Raw genomic sequence first — 27,227 nt, 5'->3', positions numbered from 1 at the left:
CACAGCCCTGTTTCCCTCCCACTCTAGTGCCCTCTTCCTAAATTCTATTTTAGCATCTGAAATGGACAAATTGGCTGAGGAAAGAGAAAATTCTAACTCTTTAACAGACCATGAAAAAAACAGAGCTAGGGACTTCCCTGGCAGTCCAGTGGTTAAGACTCCACGCTTCCACTGCAGGGGGCGCCAGTTTGATCCCTGGTCGGGGAATTAAGATCCCACATGCCGCACCGAGGCAAAAAAAAAAAAAAACAGAGCTAAATCATTATTTCTAAGAAAATGAAATTGCCTTTTATCACCACGCACCGAATAGCTTTCCTGATTGTCCCCTGTACGTCTGTAACAGCAGGGTCGCAGAACGCACGGTTCCGGACAATAGACAATACAACTGAACAAATTAGTCTCCTGAGTGCAAAGTAACACTTTCATAACAATGGGTAATTCATGCCTACTTTCTCTAGACCTTTGCCGAATAGAATAACAGAGCAGGCTAATTACACGAGCTGGCTGAAAACTGTGCAGGTCATGAAAAGGCATCCCTCGAAAGAACAGCCGAGAAAAGGTCTTAGCGCCAAATCCAAAACAATAGGAAAAAAGTGAGAGAGCAAACATGAGAACATATGCCCAGGCAATCTCATTAGCATGCTGCAGTTAACCATGTTTGTGGATGCCCATAAAAGAGTTGTAAAATTCTCTGCCTTGAAAAACAACATCACCTTCCATGATTAAAGAACCTTCCACCACGATGACTCAAGTGCTTTGCTCCAAAGTACAGCTATGGGTCATGGTTACGTTAAGCACTTTTGTCACTTTGCGGAACAAAGACAGTTCGTATCAGAGAGAGAGAGGAGAAGAGAGTCAGTTGAAGCTTTCACACACTGACTCACATGTCGGGCAAGGGATACAACAGGCTTGTCACAGGGAATGCGGAGCAAGGACCAATTTTTCCAAGTCCTACTCTCATGAGGCATGCCGCAAGACATCTGGAATTTGAGTCCCTCAGGAAAAGTTTCAGAAAGAGCCCAGCAAACAACAAGCAAAACAATGGCTCCGGTATGATCAAAACAGACGTGCGGTGCCATCTATAATGCATGAGCTGCTTTACGTCCACCTCAAAATTCAACGTATTTATTGTGCAAGAAAAGAAGCGTTTGCACCTGTTAGTTCTGGCCCATCTACCATAAGGCAGGGTCCTGGCAAAAACAGTGGCCTGCTCAAACTGAGTCATTTAAGAAAAGCTTAAAGAAGGCACTTTCCCCAAAGTCCTGGGCTGGATGTAGGAAAATCCAAACACAGTATCAGGGGACCATTAAGAGCTCACCCCTAGGCTGAAGAGTCCAGTGGAGGGAATGAAGTGAAAAAGGAGAGAGAGAGACACTTAACAAAAGTCATGACCTTCATTAAGGATGTAACACCTTCCTTCGGTCAAGGATGTAATTCGCCTGCAGCAACATCACAAGAGAAAAGCTTCTTTTCATTCCTCCCCGTTCCTGATCCATTTCTAGTGCTGTCCTCTGAGTCAAATGCAAAGAAAACCAGTTGACAAAGGAGCCAGGAGCCTATGGATGAAGTCTCTGTAGGTCGGCCTCCCAGGGCAAAGCGGGACACAGACCAAACCGTGGTGAAGGGAGATGAGTGGGTCACGTGCAGCAAATGCAAGTACGCAGCACAGTGGATTGCCCTAGGACGCTTAGGCCCATCAGTTGGAATTTAAGGAAAAGAAAACAAACATTTCCAGAGGACTATCCATTGTAATAAACTGAGCTAACATACAGGAACATACAGGGTTGGACTGTCAAACCAGATTCACTCAAATCAGAAATCTTACTGGGTAGCAGGCTTTCCCACTAACTTCAAGGATCCAGGCTGTCGGGAGGCTCAGACAAAGCAGAGGCACCTGGGACGCCCCAGGTGGCCTCCTCGGTCCTGGCTTCCTGCACAGGACGTGCACCTCCGGCCCAGAAGAGTAGGTGAGGTCTCTAAGTGAGGTCCCTGGGTTCCTTCCTTACACAGCAGGAACGTTTAAACTAGGAAACATTTCCCTGTACACCTAGAGAGCTGGACAGCCCATGGGCTGCTCTGCAGGGAGACCGGACTCACGGATCCTGGGTTCCATTCAATATAAGTAATTCCGCAGGCAGGGAGCAGATGCTGGGACATTTCAGTGGACAATGGTCCCTTCCTCTAGGCAAGTATTCTTAGTCTATTACCCGAGGTCTAGTTGAAAGGAGATTAGACCAGGCTGCCTACCGCAGTTTCCACCCCCCGCCCCCGGGTCACCCTCCAGGGATGGAAGTACATGGATTATAGGCAGCTTTAACTGCTTCCTCCCATAAACTGTTTTTAACATCAAAAGAGGAAGAGATGTGTGTGCGCACGTGTGTGTGTGTGTGTGTGTGTGTGTGTGTGTGTGTGTGTGTGTGTGTGAGAGAGAGAGAGAGAGAGAGAGAGAGAGAGGAGAGGAGAGGAAGACAGAGGAGAGAGACTGATTATTAGGAAGAAAAAGAGAAGGAAAGGCCGCTGGGTCTCGACTGCCATGAGGCACCTGCTCTCCTTCTCACCCCACACAACTTTCCAACTCGGTCAGGCAAGCGCGCAGCGACCTGCAACTCTGACGGGTCCCTTCCAGGGAGATTTACAGGTGCCAGCCCAGGCCCCGCCATCCCCCCTTCCAGGGACAGCCAAGGCAGCGCCTCTACCATCGGACCCTCAGGCCACGAGTAGCTCTTCCTCGCATGCAGCTTGGAGCTTTTCGAACTCTTTTTCCCCAGTTCAGAGAAGACGGTGCTGGAGACTCTCTGAAGTACAGGCTTGTCAGCAGGTGTGGGAAGCTGGGAGGGAACCACAGCGGGGACTGGGGCCGGGGGCGGGGCTGGGGGGTCAACCTGTTAACCTTCATGGGACTGTACGTAAGCAGCTCGATACAGGTGTGCGTTTCTCTAGATTAGGGTCTGGAATGCCATGGGGTTCTCAAAAAGAGTCAGGGCCTAGAAAAGCTGAGCTGGTAAAACTACACAGAGTGTCTAGTGAATGTGGATTCGGGGACAGATACATAGAGTCCCCAGTGCCAGGGTCGGACCCTGGTCTGCACTGTTCGGCCCCTCACCATCCCCCTCACCTGACGGAGCTTCTCCAAGCCCAAGGTCATGCCTCCGTGTGAAATCTTTTTTTAAAAATTTTTATTGGAGTGTGGTTGCTTTACACTGTTGTGCTGGCCTCCACTGAACAACAAAATGAATCAGCCAGACACACACAGATATCCCCCCCCATTTGGATTTCCCTCCCATTTAGGTCACCACAGTGCATTAGGTAGAGTTCCCTGTGCTCTACAGTATGTTCCCATCAGTTGTCTACATTATACACAGTATCAATAGTGTATATGTGTCAATCCCAGTCTCCCAATTCCTCCCACCACCACTCCCTTTCCCCCTTGGTATCCATACATTTGTTCTCTACATCTGTGTCTCTATTGCTGCTTTGCAAATAAGATCATCTATACCATTCTTCTAGATTCCACATATATGCGTTATTGTCTGATATGTGGTTTCTCGCGAACAGTCTTATTTTCCAAATGATTTCAAAGACGCCGTGAAACATTTTTTGACACTTACAAAACACCTATTTTAAAGTTAAATGAGGGCTTCCCTGGTGGCGCAGTGGTTAAGAATCCGCCTGCCAATGCAGGGGACATAGGTTCGAGCCCTGGTCCAGGAAGATCCCACATGCCGCAGAGCAACTAAGCCCGTGCGCCACAACTACTGAGCCTACACTCTAGAGCCCGCGAGCCACAACTACTGAAGCCCGCACGCCTAGAGCCCGTGCTCCGCAACAAGAGAAGTCACCACAATGAGAAGCCCTCGCACCAAAATGAAGAGTAGCCCCCACTCACCACAGCTAAAGAAAGCCCACACAGCAAGGAAGACCCAGTGCAGCCATAAATAAATAAATAAAGTTCCATTTAAAAAAATTACATTAAATGCAAAGAGTAGAACTTACTTTCTCGTTTTGTTAGATAAAGTCTCCAAGCCGGCTTGCAGATTCTGGCATCTCTCTGTCGGCAGGAGGAACTTCTCGTTCAGATATGTGCTGTTTTGTGAAAGAGATTAAAAAATAGATTGATTTAAAAGGAGAGCTTATGAGATACGGTTAACAAAAAGCAGATTTAATTGATAAAGTGGGCCCAACTGAGGTCTGATTTTCATCCCTTTATCGGATTTCTCTGTGGAAAAGGAAATTGATATTTTCACCTACAACAAAGGGTCTAAATTAAAAAAGAAAAAAGTTGACATGATAAAGTCAAACAGAAAAGAACACTCCATGGGGGACTGTATTTTCAGGTTCTCATATTTTGAGGTTAGTATGTACAACGAACAAGTTATTGAATAGTTTTAATCATTGTGTGTGTAAGCAGGCTTTATTTTTAAAAGATGTCTCTGGCTAGGAAGCATGCAGACACAGGAGATCAGTAATTCTCTCCCAAAAGAAGGCAAGATAAATCTGGCCTTTGATTATGACAGTAGCTGTGATATAAGGGTCTGTTGCTATTGTTTTATGAACTTGGAAAAACTGGAGTTGGAACAAAACCAAATCACAAAGCAAGTTAAGGAGATGGGTCATGGAGTCGGGCTGCCTAGCGAGCCCTGCGGACACATGTGTGCTACTGGACTGATTGAGGCCTGTTTCTGCATCTCTAGTCCTTACCCCATAGTGCTATTGTCATGTATATACACACGATAGAGGAAACAATGAAAAGCACCCGGTACCACGCCTACCGCAGTAAATGCTCAAAAAAATATCAACCATCACTTTCCCTACACTTCAGAAACATGCACACAACTCCAACTTCCTGGTAGAGCATCTATTTAATCACCCTGAAGGTATTTGCTGAGGATCTAATATGTGCTGGGAGCCGGGCACAGGAGACTTAGGATGCGGAGCTGGATAACACAGCACACAGTCCCTTTCCCTAGTGGAACTTGCAGTCTGGTTAAAGAGAACGATGTATATCAAACAAACCACCACAGGAATGAATACCGAATTCTGATCTGTGGCTATTAGGATCCTGAAGACAGCAGTGGGTGCCATGGAGGAGTGCAGTGGGGAGATGCCTGCATCCTGGGGGCGGGGGGCCTCTGAGAAAGTGTCATTTGGGTGGAGATCCCCAGGGTGATCCAAGGGTGTTACTTTGGGAAGAGGGGGGAACATTCCAGATAGAGGGGAAAGCAGGTGCCAAGGCCCCAGAATGTTTGAGGAGCTGAAAGGAGGCCGGTGGGGCTCAAGGGTGTCTGGAGCAGAAAGTAGGGGCCAGAGCACACAGGCCTGGTGAACCAGGTTTAGAATGAACCCTAAGGACACAGGGAGCAATAGGTTAGGGGCGAGGAGTGATGGATGGGCCTGGCCTCATCTGTGTTTTAAGTGGTTGACTGAGAAATGAAACGAGAGGAAGCAGGACTACAGAAAAGGTGGGAAAGTTAGGAGGCTTCTGCAGGGCTCCAAGAGAGAGAGGACGGCAACGTGCTTTGCCAGCCAGGATGGAACAGACTATGACGCGCTCAGAGACATCACCCAATGGCAGTTGCTCTGCATCACACAGGTCTGTTTCTTATTCATGAAATGCCCACTAGACACTGGGTAGCTCTCTAGGGAGGCCGTGCTCCCTGCGACCTAGGAATACTGCGTACTGCACGCTTGGGGCACCTTCCTTTCAACAACCCACTTCCATAATTGCTGTGGCAGGAGAAGAAAGTGCTGGAAGGTTTTACTCTGTATCTGGATGCTTCAGCCTGGCCAGAACTAGCTGCATGCCCGACCTGACTGCACAGTGGTTGTCAGAAAAAGGCAATCATCCGCTGTGCCCAGAGAAAGAGGCGATCAGGATCCGAGAGTGGACCAGAGCCCACATCCACTTGCCCACTGGCAGGAAGAGAGGCTGACAGATTTGAGATCTATTCTGGAGGTAAAACTGACAGGACTTCATAATAAGTTGGATATGGGAGGTGAGGTAGCAGGAGATATCAAGATAAAGATATAAACAAGAGAGATTCATAATTAATCCTGCAGAAGTATGGTCCAAAAAGACTGCACAAAATACATATGGGCTCACAAAATCCCTCTTTATCTTTTTTTGTTGGCTGCATTGAGTCTTTGTTACTGTGCACAGGTTTTCTCTAGTTGCGGTGAACGGGGGCTACTCTTCGTTGCAGTGAGTGGGCTTCTCACTGCCGTGGCTTCTCTTGTTGCGGAGCACGGGCTCTAGGCACGACGGCGTCAGTAGCTGTGGCACGTAGGCTCAGTAGTTGTGGCTCGCGGGCTCTAGAGCGCAGGCTCAGTAGTTGTGGCGCACGGGCTTAGTTGCTCCGTGGCATGCGGGATCTTCCCGGACCAGGGCTCGAACCCGTGTTCCCTGCATTGGCAGGCGGGTTCTTAACCACTGCGCCACCAGGAAGCCCCTCCCTCTTTATCCTGATACGATTTTCTCCCCCTCCCCACTGCCTTCCTCCTTCCGTCTACGTGCCTCACCTTCTGTGCTTTCTGAATGTATTACCGCACTTTCCAAGGATTTGTTTATTTCTAATTTGCTGTGTATTTTATTCAGGCAGCGCCGTTAATGAAGTGAATTACTGAGCCAGCAGTGCTTTGAATTCTGATGGCTTCGCAAGACTGAATTTGTGAAACTGTGACAAACAGGCACCCAGGGTTCGGTGTCAGAGCACTTTCCTTAAATCGGAGAGTATCCTTGTTAATAAAAAGTCCAAACAGCTTTGCCCAACTGAAATCACAGAAGGCCCATGGAAAGCACATGAGGGTACCTGTGGGCAAGTGGAGGTGAAAGAATGAAGAATGAAGCCAGAGGGACAAAAGGGGCCTTAGGTGCCAGCCAGCAGGGCCAGCCTTGAATCTGGGCTCCACTCTCTGACCTTGGCCTTTAAATCCAAGAGTTTCCTTTTTAAATCTTTACTCAATAAGGTGGTTTATAGGGATGCTGCAGATTAAATGTTTGTGTCCCCCCAAAATTCATATGTTGAAACCCTTGCCCCCAAGGTGATGGTATTAGGAGTTGTGGCTTTGGGAGGTGATGAAGTCATGAGGAGGGGGTGACCATGAATGGGATTAGTGCCCTTATAAAATCGGCCCAAGAGGGCTTCCTGGTCCCCTTCTGCCTTGTGAGGTTACAATGAGAGGATGGCTGTCTATGGGAAAGTGGGCTCTCCAGACACCAGACCTGTACATGCTATGATCTTGGGCCTCTAGCCTCCAGAACTGTGAGAAATTAATTTCTGGTATTTATAAGCCACCCGGTCCAGGTCTAGCAGCCTGAATGGACCAAGACAAGGGATTACAAGGGATGGGTATAAAAACAGCTGATACACGAAAGTTACTAAATAAATGTTGTGTTCTTGTTCTCCTAAATGCATTCTGTGTTGTTTCCTCAGTTGTTGTCATTACAATAGGGGATGGTATGGTAATACTTCTCCCACCCACAGAAGTCATTTCACAGTAAAAGGAACAGAAAGGGGAGCCCCTTGAGTTCTCTCTTTCTCTCCTGCCCCCTTTTCATTCAAAGGATCTTCCTAGTTTTCTTCCTTTTCATCTAATGTCATTAAAATCTTCCTAGGAAAACGCTAAAGTACTGACCTGTGGAACCCATAAACTTCAAATGTTTGTCTACATTAGGCACCTGGCCAATAGAGCCCCTTTCACTGCCTCTTAGACAAGACTCCTAGCTCATGCTGTTTTCAACAATGTTTGTTATTCAAAGTGACAGAAATACAAATTAACAATATAACCTCCATGTTTTAAGATGCTTGAAGACCTGACACCATAAGAGATGCCAGGACCCGTGGAGAAGGGGAAGGCATTAGACCTTCCAGGGAGAGGGCTAGACCATCAGTCCTCTCCATTGTGGGAATAAGTGAGAATTAGACATTCCTTAGATCTGAGCTCATGAGGAGAACCACAGGGGAGTTACTTGCTCTTGAGACAGGAAAAGAGGAAACCTTTCCAGGTCTGAGTTGAGAGAGGTCATGATCCTATTTGAGAAGATGGCATCCACCACAGATGAAGACATTAGAATAAATCCTCCTCAACTTCTGATTTGGGGACATCTCTCAGACAAGGCAAAGGGGACAGAGAGAAATACAAAGAGATGAAAGTAGGAAATCCAAAGACCTGGGGTCACAAGTACGCTGGCAGAAGATGAGATGGCTACAAGTCATGTGGGCTGATTTATAACCCGAGGACGGATGACTGGGGACCAAGTTGGAATGGCCCATCCAAAAGGACTGGATATTCAGGGAGAACTTGAAATGGTAAAGGAAGCAGCAGAGAAAGCACATCAGAGCCTGCTGCTGCCAGGGATCTCACATGTAGGTAGAAGTCTAGGATATGAACGGAGAGGGACCCCTGCCCCCCACAAACTAACTCAATTTGGCGGTCTGAGCAGTTGGGTCTGGGAGACAAAAAAACCCTCTAAGAACCAAAATCTCTGGGGCCAGACTCTCATGGGTTCAAAATAAGATAATAGATAATTATCTATTATAAAGATAATAATTATCTTTCCATCAACTGATAGTTTTTTTTTTTAATTTCAATTTGCTGGTGAAAGCCATTTTAAAGAACTTCTTACCAGAATTAGCCAAAGAAGAGAAAAGAATCAGCCTACCTACAATCTGCCAAATATATAGTGGAGAGAGCCCCCCAGGACAAGTCATGGAGGGACGGTGGCCATCCTCCTGGAGATCTGCTAGAACCTGATGAACCAAGTTAGTGCTTGAGGCATCCCAGACCAGAGAGCTGAGATGGCTCTAAATGCCCTGCCAATGTCTCTTTAATTGCTCCATTACAAGATCACAATCTCTGCTTGCACGTCACTAGACAAGATTGCTTGTCTGCTCATTTGTAGCATGGGAAGCATCTCACAAGCATGCCCAAGTTCCTGCTCCTTCAACATTCTCTCACATCCACCTTGCAAATCTGCCATAATGGAGCAATACAGCCTCTGGCCTAATGCATTCCTATACCTGCCCCCTGAGGACTGCTGGGAACAAAATCACTCAGGTCGGTGGGTTGGTGCCTTGATAAATTCATGGTGTCCAGTACGCTAGGCCCTTTCCCTTCTGCTCCATCCTCATGGTCCCTGAGGTGGGTGGTCCTGCATACACATTTGATCGTGTCATTTCCCTTCCGTGTCCCCCCCTCAGCCTCAGAGGGACACACAGAGCCATCCAGGACCTGGCCCTTGACCGTAATTCCAGTCTCATCTTTTACTGACAGTTTGCTAACCATTAAATGGTACAAATTCCTTTTTCCATTCCTTGTGAGTCTTAGATTATGGATTTTGATTGCTTTTATTATTTAATTATAGGATTTATTTTTTTGGTACCGGCAACCAAGCCTTCAAGCACGTTTTCATCACTTCAGTATGTCACAGGGGAAAAAAATCTTTAATAAGATTAGGGGAAAGATACACAAAAAATAAGCATTTCTGCTATCATTGTTATCTATGTGGCTGATCTGAAATTCTATCTTCATAAGTCAGACTTGAGTTGAAAACCAACTGGCAAGATTTCACAATATAGCAAGAAGCTTAGAGACTACAATGGGTACTGAAAACTAATAAGGCTCTGAAAATGCAAAGAATATCTCTTAACCAGAACAAGTGATTCAGTCCCTACAAAGTAATGTCATCATTATTTAGTCGGTATCCACAAGGTCCACTAAAACACAGAGTTAATGACTTTTAATTAATGCAATATGCATTCAGTCCCTGGACAAATAAAACATCCCAAAGAATAATTTGCATGTAAGTGACTGAGGAGTGTCAAGAACATCCAAATTCTTTTTTTAAAATTAATTTATTTATTTTTGACTGTGTTGGGTCTTAGTTGTGGCCCGCGGGCTCTTTGTTGCGGTGCATGGGCTCCTCTCTAGTTGTGGCTCACGGGCTCAGTAGCCCTGTGGCATGTGGGATCTCAGTTCCCTGACCAGGGATTGAACCCATGTCCACTGCACTGGAAGGTGGATTCTTAACCACTGGACCACCAGGGAAGTCCCAAGTTCTTGGGACATCCAAATTGTATTTACAGTGGCCAGAAAGGGGGCAAAAACTGAGTTGTGAATCTAAATCAAAAGCTTAAAACAGAATCAACTTTATTCTCTCTGAAGAAACAATTTTTAACAGATGGGGAACACAGCCTAAAAATGGAAAGTCCAAAGAATAGGAATTGTTCTATCTACGTACCTTGCACACCCCTTCCCCATTCCTGGGAAGAGATGCTGATGAGCCAGGAGTGCGTCCTGACCATCAGCAGAAACCCCCCTGTCCACTGGTGTGACAACTGGCCTGCCAGCTCTAGGACAGAGGGGACAGGGGTCAACTGTGCTCACTTCAAGCTCATCAAGCAAACACCTAATTATCATGTGCACCCCATGCCATGCAAGTTCCCCGAGGGAGAAAGGCAAGCATCCCAGCCTACCGGGAGAGTTGATTACTCTTTTTAACTGACAAATTAATATTCTGGTTTATGAGTGTGGTGAACACAAGTCTGCCTTTGAAATCAGACCCAAGAACTGACGAAATCAAGTCTTGGTGTCCACAGAGGTGAGGGGAAGACCCTGGCCAACCTCTTTGTTCAGTCACTCACCAGGCATCTGTGCCACAGAGAACTATGGCTACTGGAGAAAGGGCGGGGACAAAACCGTGTCCCTGTCGCCTTGGAGCAAAGAGTCTGGTGCAGAGGACAGACCAGGAAGCACACGCTTACCATGCTGAGTCTGCAGAATGGATGCTGGCTATTTCCCACCATCACGTTACTTTCAAGAAACCATGAATCTGTGTTTTGGTGGATATCATTTAATTCAAAATATTAAGAACTGCTTTGAAAATGGCTACATTAGAATTTCACTTCCTTATACATGAACACCGCAGCCACCTTAACTTGCAGAAATTTCTACAAATAATCTCTGCTAACTTGGTTTTTCACCTTGACTTTTACCTGTCTTTGGTTACCTTTGACAATGATTAATTAACTAACTCTCTTACTAAATCAGTTACCCTACGGTATTCTGGTTCCTCCACCACTGTTGATAGTTTTCAAAAATGGACAATCATTCGGCTTCCCTGGTGGTGAAGTGGTTGAGAGTCCGCCTGCCGATGCAGGGGACACGGGTTCGTGCCCCGGTCCGGGAGGATCTCACATGCCGCGGAGCGGCTGGGCCCGTGAGCCATGGCCACTGGGCCTGCGCATCCGGAGCCTGTGCTCCACAATGGGAGAGGCAACAACACTTAGAGGCCCACGTACCGCAAAAAAAAAAAAAAAGGACAATCATAAATATCATACAGATATGAAACGAACATGCATTAAAGATTTTCTTTTATTCCCCATAAGGGAACTAGTTCAAAGCAGAAGCCACAGAACACACAGACTTATAGATCAGTACTGAAATGAATGTGCAAATAGAAGGAAGTCCATTGGACTGCTACCAGATAGGATGTAATTTGCATATTGAGAGATAAGAATTATTTTGTGTTGCTCTGAGCTAACTACATCTTGCAGAGCTGTAAAACTGTTCCCAGGAGGATCAGTATCAGCTAACTCAGAGGTGTGTGATCTGAACAATGCCAATGTATCCATTGAAGCACACAACTTCCCATTAACAGTACCACTGCCTACCACTATAAAGTTAAAAGAAGGATCAAGAGTACTGAACCTAAAAGACTTTCACTCCATCTAACTTGCAGTCTCCTCCACTCCACAGCTTGCCCAAGGGGAACAGGTGGATCTGGTTTAGGTATAAGTCCTCCGAGGCACACAGGGAGCACCACCTTACCTAAGCAGGTTGAAGTAAGGGTTACCAGAAGGACAAGTCTGATATGGAGAATGATTTTTTTTTTTCTTTTTGCGGTACGCGGGCCTCTCACTGTTGTGGCCTCTCCCGTTGTGGAGCACAGGCTCTGGACGTGCAGGCCCAGCGGCCATGGCTCACGGGTCCAGCCGCTCCACGGCATGTGGGATCTTCCCGGACTGGGGCACGAACCCGTGTCCCCTGCATCGGCAGGCGGACTCCCAACCGCTGCGCCACCAGGGAGGCCCACGGAGACTGATTTAAACTTCAGATGGCAAGAGGAGGGTCAAAGTAGAGGTAAACTAAAGTAGGAGCAGACGGAGAACAAATGGAAGAAAACAAGTGACCAGCACTGGACCATTCGTGCTTCTTTTCACTGGTCCTTAAGTGTGAGATCCTTGGGGCCTTGAGATCAACTCAAAAGTGTAGACAGGATGGAACTGCTCTCAGTACAGTGTTTCCAAGTCTTTTAAAACCCACCTCCAACAATATTTTCTTACTTGATACAGCCAAGATTATTCTGGCCTTTCTTTAATGTGCTTTGCATTTGCAAAACTTGGATAAACTGAGAATATTTTTGATACTAATATCCAGATTCCTTGATGCAAAAATTCTGCTATGCTTTCCTGGTTAAGCAAGAAGATGATAACAGCAACATCCGCTGGACGGTCATCAGGCGCTATGTATTGCCATCAACTTGATTCATGTGTCATATACTCCTCACAATGAATATACAAGGTAGGGACTGTGCCCATTTTATAGATGAGAGAAATAAGACACTGGAAGATTAAAGAACATACGTAAGGTCACTCTGTTAGAACTGGAGTAAAGTTTTGAACCCAGACACTACGTGTCTGTGTTCTTAGGCACTGTGCTATTCCACCTCCCCTTATAGGGAAACATTTGTTCTTCAGTGGAGAGCTGTTCATTGTCTACAGCACTCGCCACTCCAGGTTACCTGATTCTGAGTCTACAGGAACTGACAAATGGTCTCTCCTTGACCAAACTCTAGTCAAGTTCCTCTGAGGTCTTCTTCAACTAGGACCCATTTGTGGGCATGTCCTTAAGAGACCAGTTTTAACAAGAACCCTGCTAAGTCAGCTCATCCAGAATCCCCCATCCTCCAGGTGGGATCACCCTTGCTATCTGACCCAATTCCTCATCCTCCACCATCCCCCAGGCCATATCCAATCACCCTGGTCTGCCTTTGGCAAGATTCCCAGCAGGCTGGTTTGGCGAGAATCATCCCTTTCCCCTTGACATTCCCTCCACTGACCCCCACTGGCTCCTTGGCTGTAAATTCCCACATTTCCTTGTTGGATTCAGAGTTGAGTCCCATCTCTCTCCCCTACAGCAGAACTCCACTGCAGGAGTCCCTACACCCATTGCAGTAGTACTGCATAAAATCTGCCTTGCCTGCCTGTCCTTTAACAGAGCTACCTTGCAATCCTATGTATTGAAGTTAAGTGATAGCAACATAAGACGATTCTTGTCTACGGGCATGCAAAGGGGTTACGTCCAGTGGAGAGACAACCCTTCCCCACAGTGGGAAAATCTTTTTCTCCCTTGCCATGTTCATCTCAACATTCCTGACCTATAAATGCATCTTGTTCCTTTGAACGGGCTGTCACCCCTTACCCGCTTCCTCAGTGATGAGTTAAATAAAAATTTTAAAAGTGTTCATTTTCATATCTGTATGAGAGCCACGATTTTACCTTTTAATTAAAATTATCTTTTAACACTCTGAATGAGCGTGCTGGAAGCATTTGCAAATTGAATAAACACTACCTGATAAAGAGGACAAACTTTGGTGGCGAACATCACAGCTCAGATGCCTACTCTGCTACACACTCGATGCTTGGCCCCTTAAAAATTATTTAGCCCCTCTATGCTTTCAGCTTTGTGTGCAGAATGGGGGTGATACTATCTCTTTGACAGATCTGATGCAAAGTTTGTAACTGATAATGCATGAAGAACGCTCAGCACGGTGACTGGAACAGAGAGCCCACTTAGGCAGTGCTCAGCAGGAGTCCTCAAGGTGGCCATCAAGATCACGGAATGCCTTTTGAAGCAGTGCTTCTCAAACTGCAACGTGCCCATGAGTCACCCAGGAAATTTACTAAAATGCCGCTCTGGGATGGGGCCTGATAGTCTGCATTTCTAACCAGCTCCCAGGTGACGCCCACCCTGCCGGACTGAGGATCACACTTTGACAAAGCATGATAAGCCTCCTGGATCAAGTTCATCTGCTCTGATAGATTTTTCGTAATAGTCTAGAGTAAGACTTCCAAGAAATGTGGGCCTGTCCTATGGCCCGAAGCATGAGTGGGGAGAAGCAATGAAACACTTGACAGAACCACAAGAGTAAAATGAGCTAAGTTACCATGTCACTAAGGAAGAAGGGTTTTTTTCTTTTTCAGAGGAAGAGCTCAACCAAGGAAATATTGTAAGAGGAGACGTACGGTACTGAGAATATTTAACATAATTGCTTTCCTGAGTCGGACCCAGCGTTCATCCTCCCGGGAGCTCTGCTACAGAGAACACACACCCACCATCCCTAACACCTTCACTCAGGCTTAACCAGCCCGTCAAACACACCGCTCCAACGGGCATTATTCAAGCCAACTGGATGTAGTTGGAGGATGCAATGCCTTCTGAAAAAAAGGCCAACGGACATGTGTTGGAAACATCTCTAAAATGCCCGTAAAATCCACATTTAAGTGTCCATATCAGCTATGCAACCCCGGTCACGAAGTTCCTTGTCCCAACCAAAAAACAAATGAGGAAATTCCTCTGGCAACTAAATATCTCTTCAATAAAACTGGGAGAAGTGAATTCTGAGATAAGACCTTTAATGAGAAAATAATTTTTATTTACATTCCGTACTGACTCTCTGGTGCTGTGTGAGACAGCACTCGAGAATTTAAAAATACTTAAATATTAGAACCATAACCACTGTTACAAGTTTAGCCATCAAAGAGCAAAAACCTTCTTATAACCTGTAAGTTCATAGCTCATTTTAATATATTCATATTTCATACTCAGTTTCAGGAAAGCATTAGTGAAACCAAGCAGGACCCTGCAGGGCCCTCCTGGGTACAAAAGCCCTACCTTGCTCCTCCTCCCCATTATTAGTTTGTAGAAAAAGACTTTAGTCTCCTAGGTCTTCCCTGAGTTCCAAAAAGCAGGCACAGGCAGTGACTAATTAGGAAAGTGAGCGAACACAGAAACAAAGGAAGAGCAGTTGAACAAGAAAAGTCATGACAAGAGTTCAGTGATAAAACAGAGTCCTAATTCCTCCTCCAGGGATATGCATAATAATCTGATGCATATCTTTGTGGGCTTCTTCAGGAAACTCTCCCCCACCCAGGTGGAGGATGGTGACTACATGCTGACCACAAGCACTAGACCCCAGACTGGCTAGAGCCAGAAGGTCGATGACTGAGATTTTGGAAACATCACCCTGTTACCTCACCACCAACCAATCAGAAGAGAGTCATGCACCCTGCAGCCCTCCCCCAAACATTGCCTTTAAAAACTATTCCCTGAAAGCCATCAGGGAGCTCAGGTCTTTTAAGCATTATCTGCCCGTTCTCCTTGCTGGGCCCTGCAATAAACGCTGTATTTTCCTTCACCACAACCCAGTCTCAGTGGATTGGCTTTGCTGCATGGCTGGTGAGGAGACCCAAGTTTGGTTTGGTAACATTAGGGTCAAACGCTGGGGACCTCATGTAGAAAACTGAATGGAATCTTCTTTAAAATAACAAAATGAACAAAGTTTACTAGGGTGGTACAATGGTTTCTGAGCAGCAGAGCAAGGAAAATTTGAAGCAATGAAAACTGATGCCAAGACTGGACTCCAGTATGGAGAAGCTGCCCAGTCAGTGTGGAGACTCCAGGGAAATATATGCTACCAAAACAGAAATACTCCAAAGGCTAGTTGCTGAACACATCTGATCAGCGAGCAAAATCTTAATTGACTGATCTAATCAAAACTGGTGGATCTTACAAAGGCTGTTTGGGCTTACTTGTGGAATTCAGGTTAGTGTCATCAGAATGAAAATCAGTGCAAAAAATCTTTCAGAAATCATGTCCAAACATTTGGCGGCACCTGAAATATGAAATAAAATTATGAGAAGAGTATGTCATAATAAAACAAAAATAGCAAGTGGAATGTCATCTCACTGTGGCAATTTTATAAATGTGAAACGAGGCAGGCCTTATCACAGAATAATGATGATTTTTGAAATTCTGAAATGTAAAGAGGGGAACGGCTTCATTCAGTCAACACAAAGCTCACCGGAATCTTGCTGTCAATAAAGATTTTTTTCTGTGACCCACGTTGTGTAAGGCAATGACGAAAAAACTATATACTAAGGGAGTCTCCTGCACTGTTGGTGGGAATGTACATTGGTGCAGCCACTATGGAGAACAGTATGAAGGTTCCTTAGAAAACTAAAAATAGAACTACCATATGACCCAGCAATCCCACTACTGAGCATATACCCAGAGAAAACTGTAATTCAGAAAGATACATGCACCCCAATGTTCACTGCAACACTATTTACAATAGCCAGGACATGGAAGCAACCGAAGTGTCCATCAACAGAGGAATGGATAAAGAAGATGTGGCACATATATACAATGGAATATTACTCAGCCATAAAAAGGAATGAAATTGGGTCATTTGTAAAGACATGGATGGACCTAGAGACCATCATACAGAGTGAAGTAAGTCAGAAGGAGAAAAATACTGTATATTAATGCTTCTATGTGGAATATAGAAACATAGTACGGATGAACTTATTTGCAAAGCAGAAATAGAGACACAGCTGTAGAGAACAAACTTATGGATACCAAGGGGGGAAGGAGGGGGTGAGATGAATTGGGAGATTGGGATTGACATTTATACACTACTGTGTATAAAATAGATAACTAATGAGAACCTACTGTATAGCACAGAGAACTCTACTCAATGCTCTGTGACCTAAATGGGAAGGAAATCCAAAAAAGACGGGATATATGTATACATTTAGCTGATTCACTTTGCTGTACAGCAGAAACTAACACAACACTGTAAAGCAACAATACTCCAATAAAAATTAATTAAAAAATTAAAGTACCCATTTTGCTGGTTAGGATTTGAGGTAAACAGACATGAAAAGTGCAATAAAGACAGACATCTTGTTGAGAAGTGAAGTTCTGGCTGAAGAGATGAATAGTTAGAATCTTCAAATATAGATTATCAAGCTTTACAAGGGTTACTGTGTTGAATTCTATTTGACCTTTAATCTCAAATGCCATTAAAAGCAACATAAGCAAAAAAAGAATGTTGGAATCTCCACTTCATGTGCTGACTCACTATTTATACTTTTTATTTGATCTTCTAAAGCTCCCTTTGTTCTCATAAAAAAAACTATAAACTAGAATTTGTTCATAAAGCAACCTCCAGAATTTTCCCTTGATTCCCTGTGACACATTTCTATGTCTGCCTTTGACGTGATTGTGTCTTCCTTACCTATTAGTAGCTCCCTAATAAATCTGAGCAAATGGATGAATGAATAAATGATCAATGAACCTGAGATACTTGAAGATTATAACTTATCCAGGGAAAAAGAGATTCCAGAGCTGATCAGACTGAAAAGTAAAATAAAATTCTAGGAAAATAAAAGTCAACAGGAAGAATGAGAACCAAAAGGATCTTCAGATTACCCCCCAGATAATTATAAGATTTAATTAACCAGAAGAACCCAGTCTCTGTTCATTCTCTTTAACTGAGATTTTACTGCAGTTAAAATGATGTCAAAATGCTCTCATTAATAATGGATAAAAGTGTCAGAGAACTGGCTCACCAAATTTACTGTGTTTAGGTAAATCATACTTAGGAAGGGTTATGAGAGTGTCCTAGGAGACCGATCCATCTCAAAATGGAGCAATATAACAGATGAAATTCAACAAGGAAACAGCACAATGTAATAATCCTTGAAAAGAGGAAATACAATTACTCAAATGAGGTGTTGGGTTCTGAGCAGTGCAGTCGATCAAGTCTCATTTCACGAAACTCAGGAGCAATACTCAACAAAATTGAACTCTTGATTACATTACAGTGTATTAATCTCATATCGGCATATTCACAATTTCCCAGCTGATAAAATGTCCTGCTGTTATTTTACTGGAGATTTGGAATAATCCGAATCCTGTTAAGTCAGAGCTACGGGGTCTGGTTCTGGATTTTCTGCAACTTAGCAGGGCTCACGCTGTGTGTCTCTTTTTGTCACGGGGCTGCTTTCCTGCAACATCTCATGTCCCCCCTTACACACCTTCCCCCTGCAGGATAGTCCTTCTCGCTCGGCTAATTCCTAGTCCCATCTGCTACTCATCTGGAAAACTAGAGTTTGTGAGTAGGATCATACATGGTAATGAGTTCTAATGAGTTTTTAATGGACCACACTTCACAATGAACATACCTGTGTTAAAAAAAAAATCTTTAATCGGGGAGGGATGGAGTGGGAGGATGGCGTCAGCAGACGTAAGCGAGTATATAGAAGATGGATCAACAACAAGGTCCTACTGTAGAGCACAGAGAACTATATTCAGTATCCTGTGATAAACCATAAGGCAAAAGAGTATTTTAAAAAAAAGAATATATATATGTGTATAATTGAACCACTTCGCTGTACAGGAGTAATTAACACAACATTGTAAATCAACTTCAATTAAAAAAAAATTTTTAAGAAGTCTTTAAGGAATGTATTTCTGCCCTCATCCCCAACCCTGGTGGCAAAGACAGCCCCCTTCTGGTCTAGACTGAGGACTGAATCACTGAGCCTCTGGAGGTGCTGTGGACCCTCTTACTCCCCCAGGGGTACCTACAGCTACCCAGTTCTCAACTTCCCACCCAATTCCCACTGGACAGATTTGCCTTTCCCTGTTTTCACCTTGGGGATCTCGCCTGGACATGGTGGGCAGTCACTGTGACCGCCCTCACATCACCAAGATTTGGCTTCTATTGCCCTGGACAACACTTGCCCTCTCCCAGCCACCGCTCTGGCTGCTCAGAGCCTCACCCACACCCCACAGACTGACCACTGGCCAAGCCGGCCCCAGGAACTCAAAACTGGGATTCAGAGGGGGTGAATCATCCAAGCAGAGGCCCTAAGATAGGGATTCGGCATCTGAAGCAGGCCCCAAGTTTTGGAGAGAAATGGGCTCTTCAAGCCACACCATGCAACCCCCCCGTTCCTGCGTAAGTGTCAGGCCACATGGGGGGGCTAAGGTGTGACCTAAGAAGTTCATGCACAGGGATGACCCTGAGTGAAGACCAATTTGCTATGAATCCTTAATTTGAGCCTAGGAAATCCAAGCACTGTGACATCAAAACGGCTGCGTCGAGGTATCCTCCTTTGGTCCGAACCTGCATTTTTCTGATATACAGACCTTTCGGGAACATTATCTACAAGAATTTTACAGGAATTAAGTGCATATGAATACAGGCACACGTCAGAGACACTGTGAGTTTGGTTTAAGACCACCGAATAAAATGAATATCACAATAAAGCAAGTCACACGAATTTTTTGGCTTCCCAGTGCATATAAAAGTTATGTTGACACTATACTGTAGTCCATTAAGTGTGCAATAGCATTATGTCTAAAAAGGCAATGTACACACCTTAACTAAAGAATACTTTATTGTGAAAAAATGCTAACCATCATCTGAGCCTTTAGCGAGTCACAGTAGTAACAGTAAAGATCACTGATCACAGATCACCATAACAGACACAATATTAGTGAAAAAAGTTTGAAATATTGCGAGAATTACCAAAATGGACACAGAGACATGAAGTGATCAGTGGATGCTGTTGGAAAAATGGCACTAACAGACTTGCTGGACGCAGAGTTGCCACAAACCTTTAACTTGTAATAAATGCAGTATCTGTGAGGCTCAATAAAATGAGGTCTGCCTGATTAAGAGAATCCAGAAAAAGCTGAGATACATGCACACACAGTGCTAGCATTTTATTACCTAACATTCTTTTTTCAATTCTCTCAAAACATGAGTGCATTTGTTAATTCAAGAAATATGATATTCAGAATGATTATTTTTCTTATAGCTGTGGGGTTTTCCTTAGGCAATGAACGCTTCCATCTGATTCAACTACTTATTATCATTTTTTTCAACTCTTCTATTTCTTTCCCAGTACTAATACATATTTTCTCAACGTCTTAAATCTCTTTATTACATACAACTGAATGTAATTTGGAATTTACAAGTCTTATCACATGCTCATTCCGCCTGAGCAATTCTAAGTATAAAAGGTACCGTCTGCAGGTATTTCTTCGGAGTTCCTGCAACTTTTCGCTTAAGATTCCTGAGATTAATATTATGATTCTTTGATATCTTTTCCATCTAGTCATTTCTGGCTTCTGGAAAACACCAAAAAGCCTTACGTATCCAATGTCCCACCTGAAACTTCTTACTTAAGGGTTGTCTGAGATGGAAGTACTGACCATTTTGCCAAGGGAGTTGGCCCAGAGCGAAAAACAAGCAGAATCAAAAATGTTTTTGCAACAATGCAATTAGTCACTCATCAATCCAGCTTGTGAGTGACAGCTATAGCGGAGTACCTTAAGGAAATCAAGATATATCTATGATATTACTTTACCAGCCTAATAATTCACTTTACAGCTTACCAAGTATTTGCATTTAATCCTTGGAATAATGCTGTGAAGGATCCATTTTTTTAAAATTTTATTTTATTTTTTTATACAGCAGGTTCTTATTAGTCATCCATTTTATACACATCAGTGTATACATGTTAATCCCAACCTTCCAGTTCATCACACCACCACCACCACCACCGCTTTCCCCGTTTGGTGTCCATACGTTTGTTCTCTAAGTCTGTGTCTCTATTTCTGCCCTGAAAACCGGTTCATCTGTATCATTTTCTAGGTTCCACATATATGCATTAATATACGGTATTTGTTTTTCTCTTTCTGACTTATTTCACTCTGTATGACAGTCTCTAGGTCCATGCATGTCTCTACAAATGACCCAATTTCGTTCCTTTTTATGGCTGAGTAATATCCCATTGTATATATGTGCCACATCTTCTTTAACCATTCCTCTGTCGATGGGCATTTAGGTTGCTCCCATGACCTGGCTACTGTAACGTTGTGAAGGGTCTTAACCACCAGTTTCGCATAATAAATCAAATTGACTGCTGTTAACTTAATACATTCTACTTGTCCAGCTCACTTCCTCCAGTATTTCTCTCTGCAGTGATTCATCTCATTGCGATGTCCCTCCAATACAAACTCCTGTCTTCATTTCCCTCCTTCCCCAGCTCACACCCTCAAAAACACTCTCTCTCTCTGTCGCCCTTGCCCGGCAAATGTGGAGCCCTGGATGCACCCAACTCTCTGCCATCTGGGCCATCCCTGGACCAGCCAAATACCACTGGAGAAAAATCACCGAACTCTGCTGAATGACTTCACTTGGAACTCTGCTCATTACTCTGCAATAACCTAAATGGGAAAAAGAATTTGAAAGAGAATACATATATGTATACGAACTGTACATGGATACTCTGCTGTACACCTGAAACTAACACAACAATGTTAATCAACTATACTCCAATACAAAATACAAAATTTTAAAAATAGGGGCTTCCGTGGTGGCGCAGTGGTTGAGAGTCCGCCTGCCGATGCAGGGGACACGGGTTCGTGCCCCGGTCCGGGAGGATCCCACATGCCGCGAGCGGCTGGGCCTGTGAGCCATGGCAGCTGAGCCTGCGCGTCCAGAGCCTGTGCTCCGCAACGGGAGAGGCCACATCAGTGAGAGGCCCGCGAACCACAAAAAAATAATAATAATAAATAAATAAATTAAATAAATAAAATAAAATAAAATAAAAGAAAGAGGAAAACTATGCTAAATTTTAAAAAGTCAGGCACAAAAGGCTACATGTTATATGATTTCAAGGACAGGGACTCTCCAGAATAGGTAATCCACTGAACCAAAATGCAAATTAGCTGCTGGCAAGGACTGGAGGGACAGGGCCTGATTAATGGCTACAGAGTTTTCTTCTGAGGCAAATGGAAATGTCCTGAAATTACATAGCGCCGATGGTTGCACAACGTGTTGAATGTACCAGAAGGCCCTCAATTGTACATTTTTAAGTGTTTTACGTGATTATTTTACGGCATGTGAATTTCATTTCCATAAAAAAATGATAAAGTGAAAATAAAATAAATTCAGCTCTGCAAACTTCAAGTTGGCACTGAAGTTTGGCAAGCCTACTATGTTTCCCTAATAAACGTCACTCTCCTCTCTCAGAGTCATTACTTCCTTTCTTCCCTCTGTACCAACCTCCCACACTCCCTAACCCCTACCCTCCCGCCTCATAGCCTTACTTCCTACTCCACTGCAGAAACAGAAACCCACAAAGGGCAACACCTTCGTACATCTTCCACTATATCTAAAACCCCTCGCCTTCTGGGCTTCCATTAGCCTACTCAGCACCACAGACTGGGTGGCTTAAACAACAGACATTTCTTTTCTCACAGTCCGGGAGGCGAAAAATCAAGGGGCCACTGGGATTGGTCTCTGATGAGACCTCTCTTCCTGGCTTGCAGTTGGTCACCTTCTCACTGTGCCCTCACGTGGACTTCTTCCTGTACGCACACGTGGAGAGAGAGCCCTCTGGCATCTCTTCCACCTTTTATAAGGGCGTCTGTCCTATTGGATGAGGGCTCCAAGCTTATGACCTCATTTAATCTTAACTACCCCCCCTAGAGACCCTGTCTCCAAACACAGTCAAATTGAGGGGTTAGGGCTCCAGCATATGAATTTTGGTGAAGACACAGATCAGTCCTTAACACTGCCCATCCTCTTCAGGTTACCATGAGTCACAACAGAAACAAAGTCCCTGCTCCCATCAAACCCGGTAGCCCCCCACCGGCTCTGGGTCCCCAGCCCTTAGCGCCTTCTTAAGAAAATCGCTGACCCACCCATCTCTTTCTTTTGTGTAACCAGGGCCTCCTGTGGATCCTTCTTCCAAGAATTCAGAGGTCCTCCTCCCTTGACTGCATGGTCTTTCTCCACCTCCCAACTCATTTTTCTACCTCCCTTGGAGACAAGAATTCTCAAAAGAATTCTCTAAGATTACTGCTTCCCCTGCCTCAACAATTTATTCACTCATCAGACCACTCAAATCTGGCTAAAACTGCTTGCCTCAAGCTTTTAAACATCTTCCATGCTCCAAACTCAATGGACACATCTCTTTCCATCTTACTTGATTTTTCAGCAACACGTGACCCAACTGAACACCCTCTGTCCTGAAAACCCTCCTCTTATCAGACTCATGACATCATACTCTCCCGGTTTCCTTACGCTTGCTTCGACTCTCTTGCAAACCTCCAAAGACCGGCGTGCCCTAGAACTGGCTGCTGCCAGTTCATCTCCTCGTCTCCAGCTATTTCTAATGCTAAGTGAGCTCATCCCGTTTCTTGGCTTCGAATCCCGTCTCTCTGGTGATGACACCCAAATTTATACGTGCAGCTCTGACCTCCCCCTTGAGCTCCAGACTCATTTATACGCTCCAAATGCCTGGCTGACAGTTCCTCCTGGACGTCTAATAGTCTTGTCTAATGTAGCATATCCAAAACATAACCCTTGACTTCCTTTTCCCGTTCCAGGCTTCCCCATCTCAGTGGATGGCAATGAACTTCTCAAGCCCCAAACGGATCATCCTTGATTTCTCCCCTTTGCTCATTTCCCCCATCCAGCCTGTTAGCAGCTCTGCCTCAAATCTATCAACTTCTCTTTATCTCGACTCCTATCACTCAGGCTCCAGGCACACTTTCTCTTGTCTGGACTGGAGCCAGGGCCTCCCCGAATGGTCCTTGGGCTTCCACCTTGCTCCACTGCCATCCACTCCCTATGCAGCCGCCAGGGGAAGCTTTCAAAGATGTAAATCATATTGTGTCATTCTCTCGCTCAAGCCCTTCAGTGATTTCACTTATTAGAAAAAAAACTCAAAACTGTCACCACAGCCTGTGTCCTACAACGTGACCTGACCTACCAGGTTGCTCTGATAAATCCCTCCCTCCCTCCCCATGCTCCATTCTTTCTGCTTCTCAAACACGCCAAGCTCAGGGTCTGGTCACTCGCTGTCCCCCTGCCTGGAACATTATTTCTTGTCCTTCAGGTCTTAACTCAAATGTCAGCCCCTCCAAGTGACTTTTCCTACTCTCATCTCTAGCATCGACTTTCTGTTTTTGCAAACTACTTATCACTACGTATCTGCCCAAGAGGGCAGAGCTTTCGTCTGTCGCCCCCCCGCTATATCTCCAGCACCAAGCACCTGCCTGGCATATACTAAAAACTCACTGAAAGAGTGAAATTGATCACTGACCCCCTCCCTCCGCCAGGCTGCCCTAATGGCTTTCCCCAATCCCCCATGTGTCCCCTACCCCATCTGTCTCCTAAGGAGGGGCTGTCTCAGCCAGACCGGTCCTGGGCTCTTCATACATCAGAGTCAGAGACTGACAGAGAATTAACAGAGGGAGATAGATCTGAAAGGCTTCGGAAGGGAAAGACTTGGAGAAATTGGTTGTCAGCCAGAAATAATAAAGAATAGAGGTCTGAGTGAGTAGGCGAGGAGAGGGAGCACTGAAAAGGGGGAGAAAACCCACGTGGTCTAGGTGTGAGCGAGGGAGCTCTCCCAGCACCTGTCAAGTCTGAGTCTCGAGCGGCTGAGGGACAAAAAACTGAGCAGAGTAAACGGGACATGAACAGCATGGCTGAGGGTTCTGAATTGGATCCCTTTTTATGTATTTTAAGAAAAAAGGAAAATAAGAAGGCAATTTTAATTTCTTTTTTGCATGCTGAGCTGTGCTTCCTTGCGGACCAGCCTAAGGTTGACCTCTATGCGCCCATACGATTCCAAGAGAGTTATAATGTACATAGGAAGAAACTGAAGTTCTGAGAGATTATGTGACATAACCCATAACCACACTCATTCAGTTAATTGGGACAAAATGATGATTCAGAGCCAGGACTTCTGCCTACAGCGCCTGGGCTTATATTCCTACACATCTGCTTTCCTCCAAAACAAGAAAGGAGGTTGGGGCTTCCCTGGTGGCGCAGTGGTTGAGAGTCCGCCTGCCGATGCAGGGGACACGGGTTCGTGCCCCGGTCCGGGAAGATCCCACATGCCGCGGAGCAGCTGGGCCCGTGAGCCGTGGCCGCTGAGCCTGCGTGTCCGGAGCCTGTGCTCCACAACGGGAGAGGCCACAACAGTGAGAGGCCTGCGTACCACAAAAAAATAATAATAATAAAATAAAATAAAGGAGGTTAACTGGACATGTCTTGTTTCCAGTAAACGATGCAGCCTTCTATTACTGTTTCCTTTTTTTTTTTTTTGCCATACCTCATGGCCTGTGGGATCTTAGTTCCTGGAACAGGGATTGAATCTGGGCCCCCTGAAGTGAGAACACTGCGTCCTAACTGTGTCCTAACCACTGGACCGCCAGGGGATTTCCTACCATTTCCCTTCTAATTGCTTGGGGTAATGTGAGTCAAGTTCACCAATTTATGGTTTCCAAAATATATCTTTATGCTCTCTTCAAATATCAAAATAACATTTGTTCCATTCTTAGTTTTCTATCACCTCTTGTCTGAAATCCCTTGAAGATGACCAGCAGTGGGTACACAATTACATGGACAAGGAACACTTAGTTCCTGCCGGATAAATTGTCTCCATCTGGACAACAGAATTTACTTGAAGTGACAAGGTGATCTCTGAGTCGCTCTTCACCTGTCTTGGGTTTCCAATCTCTTTACTGTGCCAGATGTTTCCTTTTCGGAGATCACTGTTCTTGAAAGGGAAGTTGGAAACAAAATAGAAATGGAGCAGTTCGATTTCCCCAACTTCAAGGAACAATACCCAAATTTGCCCCAAGCAACAAGCATATCCGTTTTTTTGTTTGTTTTTTGCTTAAAAACATCAGAGGTTCATTCTATTTTTCAGCCTCTTCCACAACATTCTTACGCGCCACTCTTTTGCACACATCTTTGTTACACACCCTAACATTAACTTTCCATGCGCCTTCTCTGAACCTGAGATCAGCAGTCACACTACTTGACAAGATGCCTCCCAATTTTTCTCATTTGCATCTATATCATCAGCATTTTATTTTTAAAGAGTTTTTCCACCTGGCAAGCCTTAAATAGACACGTATGTTTTCCAAACAGATAAAGATGAGGTTATAAAGTGATAACCGTGAGATAGATCATTCTTTAAGAATTATCATCTCAAAGACCGAGGACTCTGAAATGCTTTGTAAAGAGGTAGCATGTGACTACTTGAATGAAGTCATGTGACTACCTGAATCACTTGGGATCATCCCCCAAAACCCTCTATTGAAGGTCACCCCAGGAACAGAGACTGATGAATACTTCTTGGAACCAATTTAAATGCTTAAATATTCAGGGAAAGGGAGGGTGGGAGGGAGACGCAAGGTGGAGGAGATACGGGGATATGTGTATACATGTAGCTGATTCACTTTGTTATAAAGCAGAAACTAACACACCATTGTAAAGCAATTATACTCCAATAAAGATGTTAAAAAAATAAATGCTTAAATATTCAAATGCTATGAAATTAGTGCTCACATGCCTAGAGGATGCTGTAGCATCCAGACCCCTCCTTCAGAACTGGGACATGCATCCCTCCAGCTGCTGGGACTCTGCTGATGCCCACATGGATCCTTCCCTAGGAACCATCCTCGGGTGAAGAAGCTGCCTTCTCAAAGGTGTGGGCTGCATCCAATGACTGATCAATGCCTGGCCCCTTACCTCACCTCAGTTCAGCCCAACTCAGAGAAGACACTCCAGCTTCCCACTCCCTGTGGCCAAGACCTTTGTTGCAGGAGCATTAAAGGGTTAAGCTCTGCCGCTGCCAACCCTGCTTCCCTCACACCCTCACTGGCATCGTTCCTGGGAGCACTTCCTAATAAATTTCCTATACATAAAGCTCCATCCCAGAGTCTATTTGCCAGGGAACCCAACTTCCAACGATCCCTAATAGGATAAAAATTATATAGTATGTAGTTTAATTCATCTGTGCTTCTAACTGGTATGCACAAAAAATCATGTATATAAACTGTCCAATTAACTAGACCTGAATAAGCAAGATCCAAGAATTTAAAGGATGCATACAAAGTTAGAACAAGTCTTAAGTTGAATTTTATTTCCTTTTTTGGGTATCCAGCCCCTAAAGTAAAAAGGAAACAAGTGGAGAAATATAAAGACTCGGCAAATGTTTGGTTTATACATTCTTTTTCAGAATCTATTAGATATTTTATTAATTTTAATATTTCAGAAT

At 44.6% G+C, this 27,227-nt stretch overlaps 1 protein-coding gene across 1 annotated transcript in view; it reads right to left on the bottom strand.

Moving 5' to 3' along the window:
- ST8SIA6 (ST8 alpha-N-acetyl-neuraminide alpha-2,8-sialyltransferase 6) overlaps positions 1 to 27,227 on the bottom strand; it is a gene marked incomplete at both ends in the record, with an annotated part of 130,715 nt that overhangs the window by 60,739 nt on the left and 42,749 nt on the right. The window contains one exon of the mRNA XM_079701248.1: positions 3,994 to 4,083. Coding sequence (XP_079557374.1) covers positions 3,994 to 4,083 — 90 coding nt within the window. The remainder of the gene's footprint in view (positions 1 to 3,993; positions 4,084 to 27,227) is intronic.

This window comes from Hyperoodon ampullatus (genome assembly GCF_949752795.1).
Source record: "Hyperoodon ampullatus genome assembly, chromosome: 3".
NCBI lineage: Eukaryota > Metazoa > Chordata > Mammalia > Artiodactyla > Ziphiidae > Hyperoodon > Hyperoodon ampullatus.
Note: the sequence above shows the minus strand (reverse complement) of the source record. Positions and strands in the feature narration are given on the sequence as shown.